General features: G+C 39.4%; 1 protein-coding gene across 2 annotated transcripts in view; it reads left to right on the forward strand.

The window, feature by feature from the left end:
* Positions 1-18,310, forward strand: part of NELL1 (neural EGFL like 1) — a 313,642-nt gene that overhangs the window by 185,556 nt on the left and 109,776 nt on the right. For both annotated transcript variants that reach the window (XM_036383625.2, XM_036383624.2), the window contains exon 14: positions 3,779-3,901. In XM_036383625.2, coding sequence (XP_036239518.1) covers positions 3,779-3,901 — 123 coding nt within the window. The remainder of the gene's footprint in view (positions 1-3,778; positions 3,902-18,310) is intronic.

Raw genomic sequence — 18,310 nt, forward strand, 5'->3', positions numbered from 1 at the left:
CTGCTGTGGCTGTTCATCAGCAGTGGTAGCTGTTCTTGAAATGAGCATTAATAATCCAGCTGAATGAGAGTTGGGCCGAGGAACTCTGTCCTTTTCAGTAAGCCTGTTCTTTTGATCTGTTCATCTTTGATCATGAACTCATTTAGTGTGTATTGTATAGCAAATAGAACTCAGGGAGATGGATGACTTCAGTCAAATTCATGGTGACAGTGTCATTCCTGAGCATGGCAGCTCATTTGTTTACATATACATATATATGTGTGCATAAGAAACTAAAAGTTGCTTTTGTTTTCGTTTGCTAGAGTCCCTTTCTTGTGCTTCTCATTGCCAGCTACAAGGGGAATAGTCAGAACAAGACAACTTTGGGCTGTTTGTCTTGCCTCTGCCCTCTTTGGTGCTTTGGAATGATGCTGTTTGTGACTCCTTTCTCTTGCTGTGCAGGGTCCTTCTCTGCCAGTTTTGTTTGGTGCCTAGGCAGTATTTACTGTAACATTAAAGCAAAAGCAGGCTCTGTTTGATGTGCTGGAATGGGGATTTTTGGAAAGCAGTGTGTGTATGAAAGCAATGTTCTTTGCAAATTAGTCACAATTTTATTTCAGTTTAAGCAGAGCATGAGCATTTCCATGCTCCCTTCCCATTGTGATCACACAAATGTTCCAAAAGATGAGCTCCTGTGAGGGCACATAAAACCCAGGAAAACGTAGTACTGGGATATTCTTAAGGATTTTTCATCTGGATGAAAAGAATTTTGTACCTTGGCAGGAAATCAATGCTTTCTCATTCTTATTAGGCCTGTAGCAACATCAGCTATAGACATCTCTACTCCAGGGAAAACTTCATTTGAAGTTCCCATCCTTGCAGCCATATTGCTGCTAAGAAATCTTGGGATTCTCATGCAGATGAAGTTCCCTTAGTCCTCCTTGTGCTAGCAGTGTCAGGGTGTCTCATGAAGGGCAGGTTCCCATGTTCAGATTTGTTGCTGACTCTTTAAATTATATCAGCTTTGATAAAACTGACCTCTTGTTTACAAAATATTACTGTGGGATAGCTGCTCTGTCAGTGCTAAATCTTTTGACATTTCCAGCGTCTGTATATCTGCAGAAATGCTAAATGGTGATTTACATTGTCAGAGTCCTAGAACAACATAGCAGACTCATCCTCTCCTGTGTATTTTGGAAAAAACACATCTGGTACCACTGTGAAGTCTTTATTTATACTTGAAGTGCTGAGAAAGTAACAGACTAATTTTGGCAATTGTTGGAGTAGGAATGATCTTGTGTACACACATGGGCCTATTGCAAATGCATGCTCATTACAGAGAATACTGACCCAGGAAAGCTCAAGGCAATAGAAGTAGGGAGAGATTATGGAGAGAGTGTCTCTTTTAAAAGAAAGCATAACTCAGCTTCAGCAGCTGTAGAATGCCTCCTTGGAGGATAGCTTGATCCTTTTTGTGTCTGACCCAGCAGCCTGAGCACCATGAGACCAAAGCAGCAAAGAATCAGCCTGTGGTACAGTTTCCTTAAAGATGAAGGGGAGAACAGGCAGCCCTTGGAGAACCCTGGCATTCTGAATATGCAAGAAGCTGCAGTGAATTACTAAGCAGAGCTAGGGACCAACATAAACTAACAAGTATAAATTCAAGCCTGAGTTTATCAGCTGAAGCCAGGCACATGTGAGACTGTGTGTGTTTCTTGCTAAAAGCGAAGAGTGAGAGGCTGATATATTGCTTTGATGGTATTTAAGAGAAAATACTTGCAATCCATATCATTTTGCTGTCAAATGTATTTGAAAAATGGAAAACATGTTGGATATATGTTCTGCAAATAGTTATCAACAGTGTTCCAGAAGTATTTGGTTTAGTGGATTCTTTAGAATTCACCATTCAAATCTTACATGTCTTGAATGATCTTGAAACTGCCTGTTGTTCTTTTTTACTGTGGCAGAGTGAGAGCATTGCAGAGGTTAATTGCAGCCTGTCAGAGCCTGTGATGCTGCTCTTCTCAATGGAGAGACTCTTCCAAAGGGCTCAGTTTAGTCTGCAAAAATGAGTATTTTGCTCGTGTTTTTGAGGCACTGCCTCTCTGTGATCTGTAGAAGGCCAGGCTTAGTCTCTAGTCCTTTGAACACCTTGATGCACTGGTAAAAAGCTTAAGCAAATCCCAATTCCAGGAAAGCACAGCTTTTACCTCTCAGCATATGGATATCAACCCCATGATTGCAGTTGCATAAATGAAGGCTACAAAGAAGGGTTCCAGATTCTGATTTTTTAATGTGGTTTTAAGAAAAGTCATTGCATTCTTTTGGTTCCGCTGAAGAAAACTGTAAAGGCACCGGTGCAAAAGTGTAAAATATTCAGACTTTCTTTGTGCAATCCTATATGAGGGAAGCTCCTTGTAATTGCAGGAAGAAGCAGAGAGCTTTGGGGTCAGGTAGCTCATCACCTCTAACTGGTGCTCTACAAGAACAAAAAGGCAGCAGGAGATTGAAGTGCAGCAGCTGTAGCAAATTTGGCTCTGGGTAGCAGCTGGAGTTGCTGGATGAAAGCAGAATGTGGCCTGTTTGTCTGGGAGCCTCTTTGAGGCTCCATGGTATGATTGGTGCTCTAAAAATGTGAAATGTTACTACATGCTATCAGAGCAAGAGTCAGTTCTATATGAATTAGAGCAAGCAGTTGTGACAGCTGAACTGTGTAGTTAAAGGGCAGGCTGGTAGGGCCCCTCTTGTGTTACTTAGCTTGTATTTGTGATCAGTGCTGCTGGTGATGGACAGTGATGTAAAGGTTAATCTTCACAGCAGATATTCTTCCCTGATAATCTTCTTCATAGCTTTTTGTCACAGCCCTACTTTGCCTCCTCACCCATTCTTTTTTTGTTTCTGTTTTTAACCCTAAATAATCTCCTGTTGCCATGCTCATACTGGATTCCTGAACAGCAGCAAGCCCATAGCTGACTCCCATGCCAAGCCCCCAGCACTCAGCCACTGCAGCATCCTGCTTCTTCTCCCATTGGTTTCCAAATGCCACATCAGCTCACTGCAAAACTCATGAAAAGAAAAACATAAAACATAAAATGTGAAAAATGCATGTATCTTATGACTGGCTTTTCACAAATATTAAAATGAATATTATAAGTGTTGTGTTAGAAAGTGATGCTGTATTAATTCTTTTAAGTAGTGTGGTAAATATAGTTTTAGGTTATAACACAATGTTCAAATAGAAACTGTGCTATGTAGGATACTTTTTGTAAAGAAAGGACTCGCACTGAGATAGCAGCCACAGGACACCTGAATCTTTCAGAGAAAGAGAATTTATTGCCCCATTATCAGAAGAAACGAACTTCTTCCCGCCTCGAAGGTGCTGTCAGGATTGAGAGGAAGAAGCTGACAGTGCCCAGACAGAATCCTGTGTTTGAATGGAATTTATGCATCATGGATGAGGTGTATGAATATGCAACAGGCTGCTGTTTTTAAGGGTTAATCCTCTGTTAACGTGGGGCCTTTTTCAGGCTCGTGCTGCCCAGAAAAGGTACCCGGACTGTCCATAACTCTTTGTCTCTATTGTCTCATATTGTCCTAATCCAAATTGTCCAAATTATTATTACTCTAATTGTATTACGATTTTTATAACCATTTTATTACTATTAAACTTGTAACATTTTAAAAACAAGTGATTGGCGTTTTTCACATAAAACATAAATAAAACAAATCTTGTAAATTGTTGCAAATGCATCTTGTAAATTGTTTTTTGTTTTTTTCCCTCTTCCCCCTCCCCACTTAGAGCACGATGAGTGTGGCAGTGGGCAGCACAAGTGTGATGAGAATGCAATCTGCACCAACACCATCAGGGGCCACAGCTGCACCTGCAAGCCCGGCTACGTGGGCAACGGGACCATCTGCCGAGGTGAGTCTGTCCCCGTGGGGACACCACACACCTGCCACGTTGTGATTTGTCACATCTGCTGCCACTCACCTGCACTCTGGGAACTTAGCAGGGCTGCATTTTGCAGGGCCGTGCTTTGGGACATCCTCTGGCAAATGATGGGAATTGGTTTGTGCTTGACTTCTTAGGAAGAAGGAATATTTTTGGAATGGAAGGAGAAAAGAACTTTATATTTGCTGCACTGAATACTGTCATTTGAGCTAGTGTAATTCAGCTTTTGAGTGGTGTTCATCTTTTATAAAATCTGGATGCTCTGTGCTGTCACCTTTGGCTTTTAAGTTTTAATGAGATGCATTTCAAATTAGGATAATTGTATTTTATGCTAGCATCATGTGGTTGTTATTTGACTAGTTGCATCAGAATCATGACTTTTTTTTTAACATATAAATCTTTAAATGTGTATTTTGAAGATTTCTTAGTTTTGTAAACAAGAAATCATGATAGCCAGCCATGCTTACTGTGAAGTATTCATTTATGGCATGTCCTTTATTTAGCATTGGTTTTATGTTTTTCTTTCGGTAGAGAGAGAAGGAAATATCTCATGAAAGGACAGAGGAGGGTTGGATTGGTGAGGGCTCTGTCTTGAAGTACTACTGAGTTGTAACTCATGCATTTATGAATTATATTTGTCTCAGAAAAAGCTGATTCTTGTCTTTTCTGGGTTTTCATACTTCCTGAACAGAATTACAGTTATAGAAAACTGAATTTTTATTTTTTTTTAATGACAACAATTGAAACTGAGGAATGTACTGGATAAAATGTTCTGTACAATTTTGGGCACAGGAGGCTGAATATTAATTTTTCAGACTCTTGTAAATGGGCCAAACAATTCCTTAAAGGACAATGAGCTTTGATGTCATTCCTGTTTCAAGCTGAAGTCCTTCACCAAGATTGTCCTGTCAGCTGCTGAATTAGCAACCATCAGATTGGTTTTGATAGGACTTTTATCTGGGTACTTTCCACCAATGCCAGAACACCCCTGCACTTAAAACTAAAATGGTTAGTTAAGGATTGAATAAAGAATAGAAAAATGTACTGGAAGTGTTGGGCAAGTTAAAAAACCTTGGCCTGTCTGAATTGAAGATCAACAGGTGGTACCAGGGAGAAACTCACTGTACTCTTGGATTACAGTAAATATCAACTGCAGCACAGACAACCTGAGTTTCAGAGAAGCCTGGGTACTAAACAGCCTGACTGTAATTATATTTATATTTATATTTATATTTATATTTATATTTATATTTATATTTATATTTATATTTATATTTATATTTATATTTATATTTATATTTATATTTATTTGAAATTGGGATGTTTGGATTAGTTCATAAAATCTATGTTTTCTCACTGGTTTTCTTCATTTGCATACCTTTAATGTGCCAAAAACTCGAAGTGAAACTCCTACTGCACATTTATTAATCCATTAACGTTGTAGTAATGAAATGGCACTAAAGAAATGCGATAATGTTTCTACTCTCAAAGTTCTATTGCAACCTGAGCTACTAAAATATATATTTTTGTATATAGAAATATTACATATTGTGTGTATATATATCTATATATATATGTATATATAGATATATATGTTTAGTATGCCTTGAATTGCACATGCAGGTGTAGTGACAGTTGCCTTTTTGAGATAGGTATGCATGGAAATCCAGGGATATGTGTTCTTATATTCTGACTAGGAAGCATAAATTGGAAAGACAACTGGAGAGTATAGAAAGGGGTTTGCAGTCTAATAGTTATTGAAGTCACCAAGGACAAGAATAATCCAGCACTGCATGGAATAGTCATTACTGCTAACAAGATACTATTAGAGTCATCTGCATTTTAGTGAATTATAAAACATGCAATATGAAGTACTGGGTTTGGTTTTCTGAGCCTGTGGTTCTGTGGTTCCATGAGGTTTTCACAAGTTTGGATGCTAATTGAAGAAATGTTCCCCTTTTGCCCATGATAGCAGAAACACCACTTCTGCCTCTTTTTTACTAAGCTCCACAGTGGTCCCTTACCTGCCACAGGGTTTCCTTGCACAAATGCTGGCACAAGGAAAAAGGTGTGAGCATGTCAGGACAGCTATAAACTGCTGTTGGCTTGTCGTATTTTAGGGCTTTATCTTCAGGCAACACAGATTGGAAAAACATAGATAAAAGTCAAGGTGATATGTTTGCTGTAATACCACCTGAAGATAAGATAAATGTTTCTATTCTCCTTGAGACACCTGCAAGTGCTTTATAAATGTTTACATGTTGGAGATGTGTACACACACAAGACAGTGGTTCCAACTACTCCTGAAATAATAGATCTCCGTGGTTCAGTAGGAAATCTTATTAATATTGTTCAGCAAAACCATAAACGCAAAAATGATGGTTTTATGATGAGAGAAAAGGACTGACTTTGTGCATGATTCTGCATTCCATTTCAACAATTTATTTTAGCAGTGTTATAAAAAGTAAAAACAGAGTAATGATCCTCTTTGGATTTAGTGAATAAGACACTGATAGTCTTTATAAAAAACCCAGGATACTGTTATATTTGTTTTAGAAAAGAATACATATGTAGTTGAATTAAATTGTATTGTGGGCTACTGGCAAATACAACTCAATTACTCTGGCAGGAATTTGTGTTGTTTGCCATTTTTGTGAAAAGCACAGAGAAATAAAAAGGAGCAGAAGTAATATGGACATGAATATAATGATTGCTGGGGATTTATGGGAAAAAAAAAACCAACAAACCAAACAAACCCCAGATATTTAAGAGGAAATAGAATATATAAAAAACCCCCAAACCTGTATAATCAGACAATCACACATTTTGACTAGCAAAAGATCTTGTGCATAAGGAACTGTATTACTGTAAATGCAGGACACTGGCTGTTTAATTAAAGACCAGATTGTGTCAAAGATGTGGAAATGGTCAAGGAGGAGGATGGTGCAGAAAGGGCACAGACCAAGACTTGCAGGGGCTTCAGCATTAAGAGATACTGCCATAGTTTAAGTGACACTGAAAATGGAAAGAGAAGTGGAGATGAATGCAATAAAAACTCTACGAACACAGAGTTATTTATATGTAGACAGTGAGACAATAAACTAGAGACAAGATTTCCTGTGGATACTCTCAATTTCACTTTAAGAAGCAAACTTCAGCATCTCAGGCAGACCCTGAAATTTGGGTGAGAGATGAGAGCAGAATGAAGCTGAGGTGAGCTAAAATGACAAGGCAGGAGAATGCTGTACCATCACCATCAGTAAACTGGACAGAGCAATGGACCCACAATCAGGTAGATTATATATCAGGATTTCTTCAGAAAATGGTAAGGAAAGCAGAGATCCTGGAAGAAATTACAGCATCAAAAGCAGAGGACGGAGGTATAACTACTTGAATAGAGAGAGATTCTGATTCTACAGATTTGTTAAATGGCTTTTTTCTCTGAAGGAAACTTGGGAAAAAATAAAAAGAAGTAGGAGTGATTTGGGACATAGAAAATGTTATAGGTGGGTGCTGGAAGACATGTCATGCCCTTCTACTTGAATTCTCTGAATGAATTTTAGAATTCATAGGTGGGGGTAGAATAAGGACAACTGGAGCAATTTCACTAAGCTTCAGGACAGGATGTAATAGTGCAGCATTAAGGCTGCACTTCAGGTGGAAGGGAAAGGTGATCAAAATTGGTTTAGCAACTGAGTGCTCCAGTTAAAAAGAGCTGTGGTGGGCAAATGGTGCCTACTTGGTACAGCATGGTACTTTGAAGTGTGCCTGTCAGGATGGACCTCGTGGGGAGTCAGTGCTTTGTGGCAGCAGCTAGAGGAAAGTTCCAGTTTCCAGTTTGGGGTTCCTGGGACAACCAGGTGTGTGAATAACTCCTCACCCATAGACAGGATTGTGTGTGTGAACATAAAACACTGGCATCTATAAAATGAGTAAAACTCACTGTCATGGCTTCAGCTGAAGAACCAGGGGTAGTGAATACAGATATAAATACCATTTTTAGACCTTAGAGGCTCTTGGTCTGTGTTTTGTTGCAGTGTTTCTGTGTGTAATCTTGACAGGGCTTGAATCTGGGAGGCTGGAAAATCTATCAGGGGAAAATGTCTTTCTCTGCTTTTTGTCCTGCTAAGTTCCAGTTCTGCTTGGCAGCCTTGCACCACATGCTGTGGCAGTGCCATGCTGAAGTAATATGTGCCATTTGTGTAAAACATAGAAGACTTTGTGCCCCACAGTCTCCTGTGCCTCAGTGAGAGGGCAGGCAGGGAACACTTGCTGTGGGATGTACAGTCCTGCAGCTTAGCAGAGTTTAGCCTTGAGCTTGTGCCCTGTACCACACACTGAAGCCAAACAAAAGAACCAAGGATGCATCATAAGGTTTCTTCAAGTAATTGATAGCATTTAGGATGAAATGGCTTAAATAAGCCCCCACCCATCATACTTTACCAGGAACAATGTGCAAGTTGCCCCCCAGGTTTTGTTGCAATGAGTTGTTTTCCTTTTACAAGGAGATTTAGATGTAGTCGGTATACAAGCCTTGTCCTAACTCTTGGTATTTTGTTGAAAATGTTTGTTCTAAAGCATAAATTCTACCCACAGACATCCTTATATACTGTCAGAAAGATAGAAGTGGCCTTGAACATATTCAGATGCTAAAGAAAAGGAGTTCCTCAGAAACATGGACAAGGTGTGTTTGCTAATCTTTTTCATGGAGAATGAACAGAAGCCTAGCACTTAATCAAGTGCAAATACTGTTCACTGTACTTTCATATTTTACATGTACAATCTGTCTAACAGGTATATTTAGTGTGCTATTAACATCTCATTTAGTGGTTTCCACTGAGGTGCAGATTTATTGGAATGATTAAATGAGGTGGATTTAGTTACAATCATACACCGTAAAGCAAATGTGTGCAATGTGACTGATGCTTGGGCAGAAAACCATCAGGTATTGTGAAATAAAAATCAAAACAGTGTTTATTCTAATTAATATTTAGGCTGTATAATGGCTTATTTCTGCCAGAGCAAAGACTCCAATTTTTTTCCTCTGTTACATTTTTCTGCAACACTACACAGGAGACACTTAAGGGATTAAAACTCAATATATGGTGGAGTCTTAAAGAATAGAGCTGCTATTTCTAAGTGACTCAATTCTAGTGTAATCTGGAATTTGGTTTCTTAATTGCACTGTGGGTTCTTATGTATTTTTGCTTTGGGATGTGTATTTAGGAGTGGGATTGTTACTGGTGGACTTACTGCTTAATTCAGGAATAAATTCTTTGGATTCTTAATATAAAATGCAACCAGATTTTGAATAATTACTCTTATTTTTTTGTATGGTACTGGGGATAATCAGAGGGAGTCTTTATTCATAATACACATAGAATGTTTCCTGGCAACAAGAATACCTCTCAGACTTAACAATTGCTTCTCTTTGATGTCAGTCAATAAGTTGGCCTCTTTTACATTGTTTTAATCACAAATTATAATTGGGTGGACATGTTGCTTTAGCCAATGGCACTCTGAGAGCTGTCTTGCACTGCTGTTTTCTTTGTTTCAAAGCAGGTATTTTTTATATTTCTTAGTCTGAAATATATTTAATAATCTGAAAGATATGTCCACGAAAGAAGTTGTGTGTCTTCCAATGTGTAGGCAGTATAGTGATAGTGTAGTAAACTGATGATTAAAGATAAAATAATTTTTATGTGTTATAGAATTTCTCCTGATAGGAAAAATACTCCAGAGTATTTTTAATAAGAGCTAAAGAAGGAAAAAAATATTATTCTCTTTGGTTATTTCTATACTGAGTCTGCTCTTTTGGGTCCCTTTTGCACTGACATCAGAAAAGCTAAGGTAGATTAACTTTAAATGTCAGCAATGGGAGAGAGTCAGACGTGCTGATAGCTTGATATTAAAGCAGATCAGATCACTCATGCTGCCTCTTAGGTTTATGTTTTTTGCATGCAGGCGTGTCTGCTGGAAGTGGAGTTGAAAGCCTTTATGAAGCATTGGAGTGAATTATGAATAAAATGTAGGCCAAGATGGAAAGAAACAAACATGACTTTCCCATAGCCTTGGAATTTTTTGTGGCTATAAGGCTTTGAATGCTTGATGTGCCTTATTATGGCTTTAATTGCTGCTCTGGTGGAATATTCACCAGTCTCATCAAAGAATATGGGAGTTTTGACTCATGCTGAGATTTTTATCTTCATTCTTCACAGTCTTGAGCTTTGTATATTTTTTATAGCTAATATACAGCGAATAAATCACTGCAAAAGCAGGCATGTGCATTCACCTGCATTTTGGTGTCACATGGCACACGAGGAAAATGCCAGTGTAAGATGCTGGGATAGTCACACTTTTTGGGTGAGGCATTCTAGATATAATTGATTTAATAATTTTAAACCAGTATGTACTTGTACAGCAGTGCAATTAGAATTATTATCATTTTTTTCATTCTAAAACTAGCATGGCTGGACAAAGACTCGAGACAGTATTATTGAAGCCTCTAAATTTTCTGTAGTCCTAAATCCACTGTACTAATAAAAATGAGAATTTGAAATTTTAACATAAGAATCTTTGTATTTTTGTTCATGATTAGATATTTATCAAATGTGGTACATTCATTGCAATGGCTATGTTTGTGTTTGGATTTTGGGTCATATAAACTCACTTTGTCAATTTGCCACGTACTTTTTAAACTCTTTGTAAATTTGCCACGTACTTTTTAAACTCTAAGAACAACTCTAGTGTTGTTCTTAGTTTCATTGCATAGATTTAGTTGTGTGACGTGTTGAAATTCAGATTTTTGTATGTGTTGGGTTTGTGTGAGCAGGCCTTGGAAGTTGGGGGCTACTCCCCATCTGTTTGTGCTGCTGGAGAGGAGGAGATAAAGCCTGGGAAGGAGTGAGAACTGGGAGAAAGATTTATTAAGGTTTAATTCATTTCTCATTATCCTCTGATTTTGTTAGCAATAAATTCAGTAATTAGTAATAAATAATTCAGTAATTGGTAATAAATTCAGTTATGTCTGCAGGTTGAGTCTGTTTTGCCCACGCAGGTATTCAGGGGGTGATCTCTCTCTCAGTCCTGGTCTCAGCCCATGAGCCCTTGGTTCTATTTCCTCCCCCTGCCCAGAGAGGCAGTGACAGAGCAGCCCTGCTGGGTGGGTGCCTCTCAGCCCCTGCATTGTACTGAAGGCTGAGCTGTGCCCATCTGCAGTGTGCAGCCCAGTGTTACAGCCTCTCCGAGGGCACAGTGCTCTGCTGTGTGCATGGGACTGTCCAAGGTGATTTAGAATGCACATCAGTTATGGAAATAGCTCAGTTAAAACCCATGATTCATGTAACCTGTCAGAATCCAGATCCTGATCTCTGTGCTGTCACAGACTTTCTCACTGCTGTAGATTTATAACTAATTTGAAAGGAGTGTAGCAGTGATTTGTGCTTGCTGGAGAAGTGGTCTAGTCCAGAGAACTGTTGTATCTGTATAAAAGGAAGGAAAAGCTATAGTTATGTGGAGTATTTTGAAACTTAATCTGACAGGTTTTTCTGCCTGTATGAGTAAGTGCAAAGGGCTCATCAGACCTAGTCATGAGTGCTTATGAGGGTTCCTAGGATCACATCCCAAAGTGGAGAGTCTCTTGTTGACTCGAGTTGCTTATTGTCTCCTATTGCTTGGGCTTGCATTCATTGTTTTCAGGTCAGCTGTTCACTCTGGGGTCATGTCCTGTGCAGCATGCACACAGAAGAATTGCCAGGTGATGACAAGTTAACAGATATGTTTCCCACAATCTCCTGGCCAGTAAAACTGTGTAGAAGCATGAGACTATTTCAGTATTCTTTGCTTTCTCTTTTAAGAGCATAGTTAATAAAAGCAAAAATGTGAAGGTGTCACTTGATAATTAATTTCTGCTCCATACATTGTACTCATTTTCGACATTGTGTTTGAGATCACCTTAGTCAATACTGCTGTTTGCAGCAGATGTATCTCCTCCCAGGTCACTGTCACCAAAAATACTGAGGAGCCCAATTTGGAGCCTCCTGAAGTTAAGATGGAGCTTTCTAATGCTACTGGAATGGTTCATTTGTGTTACACAACCTCATACTTTTCTTTTTCTTCCTGTGGTGTTGAAATCTAAAATTATCAATCATTAGCCCTTAAACAGATCCTTAATTGAAAGAACTCGTTCTCTGTGCTCTGCTGCTTTTTTGACAGGAGAGCAATAGACACGTGGACGGTGGTTTGGCCAGCAGTGCTGACTGCCCTAACCTTGTAATCCTCAAGAGTGAAACCCTGTCTGTTTGTATCTGAGATTCTCCTGGCCTGCCCTGCAAGATTGACGTGCAGTTATTTGGAACAAATTGCATATTTTTTGTTGGTGGCTGAGAAAAATCAGTTCATTAAGAGCATCTTGAAATATATCATTGCACAAAGCTGGCTGCAGCCTGGGCTTAGCTCAGAGCAGCAATCAGAGCACAGTACAATAGCAGAGCAGAGTTTCCTTTTTGTGAAATCAGTTACAGTGTGCAACCATGTCAGCATTCATGTTTATGGAATAAGCACATTAAAAGGCAAGGAGAGGCCAAATAACATGCAACTCTTTCTACTCCCTATAGAACATGACTAAACAATTTTGAACACTGAATATAAATATCTTACTCAAATGTAAAATAAGGGTCTTGCAGTTGGTTTTGGCAACAGTTTTTGGTAACACTGTGCTGGCACCCCAGTGCCAAAGAAAGCAGCCTCTCACACAGCACATAATTAATCTGGAGAGTCCTTGGTCACAGGGTGGTGAGGATGGTAGACAGAAAAACTGCTGTATGTACGAAGAACAGCCCAAACAGGGAAAGCAAGATATTTGGTTTGAGAAGGGTGATGAGTAATCTTTATTCACCAGATCCTTTCCCTGTTCTTCTCCTTGATGTTTGCTTTGGGCTGTAGTTGGAGAGAGGATGCTGAGCTAATAGGGCTTCTGAAATAACCTGGTTGATTGATTTTGATGTTTTTCTAGATGGAATTATTATTAGAGCAATCTCTTTTGGGTGAGGATAATATTTATGTGTGTTCTATTTGTACAAAAGTTTTTTTGGAGGGGCTATTTGCCACAGCAGTTGAATAGGCACCATCCAGAAAAGTCTTTTCAGCCTCCTCTTCCTAATAATTTTCCCCACTGCAATACATCAAAGCAAAGCCATTAAGTGATTTGTCAAATGTGACATCCATGATTGGTACCTGATCCAGGACTCAGATTCTGTTCCCACTCTGATAAGTCTGGTCTTAAACCACTGGGCTGTGATTTCTCCATGGAAACTATCAAAACAATTTTTAAAATACCTAAGGAATCAAAGAGGAAGACTCCAAAATCAAGCACTTGTGAATATGGAAAATTTAGGTTACTTATTCAGTGTTCAGTCCCATGCCTACAGTCCATGCTAATAAAATCTCAGGTGTTGTGAGGTTTTTGGTCCCTCTGCCTCATTCAGTGCACAGTACAGACACATAAATCAGCCAAGGAGACAAAGTCCTGAAAATGCATGTTCTGTGTTTATTATTTTTATTGTTCATTGTGTGACCCTATTTCTGTTAGTTACTGTCCCAGTATTTGTACTGAATTTAAGGCATTAGCAGGTCCTTCAGAAACCAGTATAAACTGTTTTTATCAAACGCTTGCAGTGGAGTGAGCATGCAGTTTGTCTGCCCTTGCATGAGCTCTCTGGTGTGGTGCAGTGATGAGTTTGAGGAGTTGTCCAGGTTTTCAGGCCTGGGGCTCTCACCCTCCCATTTTCCCATCACTTGAGGAGTAGGATATTACTCTGTGGTTTTGACACTGGAGGGGGATGTGGGGAAAAGGGGCTGGGTCCCAGGTTCCCAGGTGAGTGTATCACAGCTGACTTTCCTTCTGCTGCTCCTGCAGAGACCTCTTGTCTTCCCACTCCCTCTGTTCTTTCTTCTCTTTATTTGTCCTCTCCTGGCTCAAGCACCACTTTGAAACATGCTGTAAGATTAATAGTGTGTGATTCAACATTTACAAACTGAGTTTTTTCCACAGATATAGGACAAGGCATATCCTTCACATTTCTTGTACCAAGGTGGGGGTCCTTGGCCAGTAAAAAAAACCAAAAACCCCAACTACCTGTTACTTATATTGAGGAATATATGGGCTTTTTTTTCTACAGTGGAGCTTCTGGTAGATATCAGAGAAGAAACGTACTACAAACTGTTCACTTGACCACATTACTGAAAATGGTATTTTATAGTAATAAAGCTTGGATTGCCCTGTATGTAGGTATGGCTCACTTTGTGTGAGTTACATTGGTTGGCTTGCTAGTTTTGGAGATTGCATTTATTTTTTGAACACTGGGAATGGCAAATCTGGAAGCTGTGCAGGATGTTTGATGGGACAATTTGCATAATTTTAGCTGGAAAGATTCTCCAGTTCAGCTGTTTCACAGTGGTGCTGGTGTTTTAGCCTCTGCAACGTGCTGAAAAGTTGAGGCACCCCTGTGTGTGTATGGAGCTCTTATCTAAAGTGTTCAACAATAAAAATAATGAATGTGGCTATGCTAAGTGAGCATATGCTAAGTACAAGACTAGCAGCAAGTTTAAACTCTATACTCAGAATGGTACCTGAAAGAGATGTTGCAAAGAAAAACAATCTATTCTGGAACCTACTAAAAAAACCAACAAATGATGCTTTGAAGATTGTATCATCAAAATGAATTATTAGGTGAACTCAGTACACAAATTGCAGGAATAATGTGAATTAAAATAGCTCAGAACACATGATGTGCAGAGGGAATTACAAGTTAAAGTAAACCAAGCAGAAGTGGGAATTGAAGGTGTCCTGCTTTTCAACATAATTTAAAATTCAGTCATCCAAAAGTAAAAATGAACAATTTGTATGTCATAAAACCGAAGAGTTTTTATATAAGTATTCCTGAAGGGCCAGAGCTGTGTGACCCGTGTTGTTATTCTGTCAATAAATACTCAAACATCTTAGTGTGTCACCTTGATGGTGCCTGCAGTTTCCCCAGTCCCCTTCCAGCCCCCTTTTCTTTTTTCTGGTTGAGCATTAGGAGGGGAATTGTCAATCTGGATTTTTGAAGCTGAACTTTAAAAATATTTATTTATATGACTTTATTATACATAGGCACATCAAGCAGGGTTTGAAATTTTAAAATTAAGTAAAATTGAGAAACTTACCTTTTGTCTTTCAAAACTGTGAAAGCAGTACACATCCATACCTTTGTTCACATCCCTCTTACCTGTCTTCCTCTGTAGTCTTTTAATTATATTGCAGCCTTGAGGGTGTAGACTATGGGATGCATTTGCTGCCACTGATGAACAGACTGAATAACTGTTCTCAACAGTCACTCACACTATGAGAAAGTCTCCACCCATTCCCTTGAGCATATGATTTCACAGTGTCTGATGGCTTTGTGAAGGAGCTGCTGCTGGTGGAAAGCCCTGGGATGGAACCAAATGGCAGCTGGGTGTGGAGCTGCTGGAGCTCTTGCAGAGTTTAAGCAGGCAGCATCCATTTCCCTGTGTTAATTGTAGTGGTTTGCCCATGCTCATTAATGGGCCACTTTTATTACCCAGACACACGGCTGTACTTTTTCCTGACACCCATTATTCCTCCCCCTGAAGAGAACAAAGGAAACAACAGCCATCTGATATTGCCATGACACACGTTATTTCTCAATAAAAGATGGAGGCAATCAAATCAGTCTGCCTGCACAGGACAGTGTTCCCCGAGCCTTCAGAGAGAGGCAAGAGAGACAATTGTTAATGTGGTAATTTTACACCTCACTGAGCAAGCTATGTGTCTAACTAAAAGTAAGTGATTGACTCCAATGAGACTACTTATGTAATTAGGCACTGAGTTTTTCTGTTTCGTGCTGAATATGCTTTGCTGTGTTTATATCAAACACAGAATAAACACAGACAACAAGCATTCCTCTTCTACTGAGGGTATCAAGGGCAGGTTCAATTCATAATTTCTGAAGAGAGAACTGAGTAGCCAGGCCCACCTATTGCTTGTCTTTGAATCCTTGGCAAATAGAGTGGGCTTAGAGGAAGATTTAGAAACTAATTTTCAGTGACATCACAGAGAAGTAGTTAAAGCCAAAGTAAAAATGAGTGGGAATCTATAAGCAATTGCTAATGGTTATTGCCAAGTGATTTTTAGTGCTCCATTATTTATTTATACTTCTACTGCTCTGAAAGCCCTGAAATTCAGAAATAGCTCAGATGTTAAGGTTTCATCCACCCAGTACTTGTGCCCCTTGCATTAAGTGTTCATCAGGTGAAAGTAAAAGAATCAAATAAGCACCTGCATGCAGCTGGAGTAGAGAACAGGCAATATTCTTACCATCTTATGGCCACTTGCTGTAACCAGCAGTCCCAAGGATTTGATTTTTGGATAAGAACAGTCTGTGCTGTTGAACTGTACATATAATACTGGCTGCTGCATGGCACTGTCCCTGTATGCCATGGCTGCCATGGGCAGTGAGGATGGGCTGCTCCACACACACCAGTCTGAGCTCCTGGGGCAGCAGCCAGCCAGCAGCACAGCAGCCCTCCTGTCCTGGGAGACAGCTGGGGTGGGTAGAACCCACAGCCACGCACTGAATGAGCTCAACAGACAGCTTGGAGACATGGCTACTGGCTATGGAAATGATACCCATTCTTTTGTGTGTGTGTGTGTATACATATATATATATATATATATATATATATATGTCCAGCTAGCTAATTAGAAGGTGTAGGATATGGGTATGACATAGGTGGTACAGAGCAAGAGGTGGTTAATAGCCTGATTCCAGCCAGGACAGGGTTAATTTTTACAGTGGCCAGGAAGGAGCTAGGCTAGGACTTGAAGGTTATTTCATACTAGCTCACATCATTTTCTGGGAAGGGGGGAAGGGGTCCCTTCTGGGTTGCAGAGTGGGGCATTGCAGTTGGGTTTTTCATGGAGATGAGCACTGGAGAATGAGTTGTTTGTCTCTTGTACACTCTTCTGTTAATATTGTTACTGCTACTGTTTCATTTTCTTATCTTATTGCTGTTTCCATTAAATTGGCCTTACATCACTCCCTGATGTTTGCCTTTCATGCCTCCAGTCCTCTTCTCCACCCTGCCTCAGAGGAAGGAGAGAGTGAGTGAGCAGCTTGTGATGTCAGGTGTTTCAGTGGAAACACTCTTTGGGCAATATCACTCCTAAACCATTACTAAAATGATGCAATAGCATTTTCAGATGTATTTACCTAAATTCTGTCCACATGGCCTTTGAGGCATGCAGTGCTTTTTTCTTTTTTATTTTCCCTCCATTTTTTTTTTCCTTTGTGTATTACTTTTGTCAATGGTTGGTTTGTCTGCTGGGGAGAATTACACCTTGTGACAGTGTAAGTTACACCTAATGCATGAAATCTGTTGCATAAAAAAGAGGGTAATTACCTGTCACTGATAAAGGTAGATGTTAGAAATCTGTAAGCACTATTTCTTTGTGCCTTGTACTTGAAACTGAAGATTACACATTAAACAGAAATATGATACATATCTTGAAATACGATTTCAGGTACTTCTATGATGTGTTTCTAAGGTCTGACTGCATTTTTTGTATGTGCTTCAAATTCTTTTATATTGCTGTGTTCTAGCAGTTGGTGAGAAATATGCTGGCCTTCAGTGCAAATAAACTGCACTGCAGAATGTGACTAAACATTAACAAATGTGGTATTTTCATCCATATAGTGTAGATGTGTGTTAGATATAGATAGTGTTTTGATTGTTATTTAAACCTAATGTCTTTCTGACACCATGACCCTGATAAACTTCATAAATTGTCTCCTAGGTCATACCAGACAGGTCCAGTCAGGCTCCATCTCCTCTAGGAGGCATGCTAGGAACATGTTAATGAGGTAATACATGGGGGCAGTCTGCTCTTGCCTCAACATTTACCTTTGACAGATGATCTGTCAAACTGCTACAAGAACGTAGCCTGTTACCTCTCACGAAATTTTGCAGGTATCCTAAGAAAAATAAATCCTGAAGATGCTTTTGCATCTTCATCAAAAATTTGTTCATGCCACTAAAGAATGTGTGTAGTCTTTTGACACTTCCCACTGTTTATTTGGAACACACTGCAGTGCTGAAATGCTCAGCAGGACTGATTGCTCTGGAGTGTCATAGGTTGCATCCATGGGCTTCCTATTAGCAGCTTCAACATCCAGCAAAAGCAACATTTCTCTGTACTTAGCTGTGCCACTTAAGCACTTCTCTCATCCATAGGCTGTAGGAGGGTGAAAATTTAAGGGAAGTTATTTTAATCCTACAGCTGGAAACATGCTAGTTTATAAACATGGAGGGGATGGAGGA

The sequence above is a fragment of the Molothrus ater genome, chromosome 6, assembly GCF_012460135.2.
Source record: "Molothrus ater isolate BHLD 08-10-18 breed brown headed cowbird chromosome 6, BPBGC_Mater_1.1, whole genome shotgun sequence".
Taxonomy (NCBI): Eukaryota; Metazoa; Chordata; class Aves; order Passeriformes; family Icteridae; genus Molothrus; species Molothrus ater.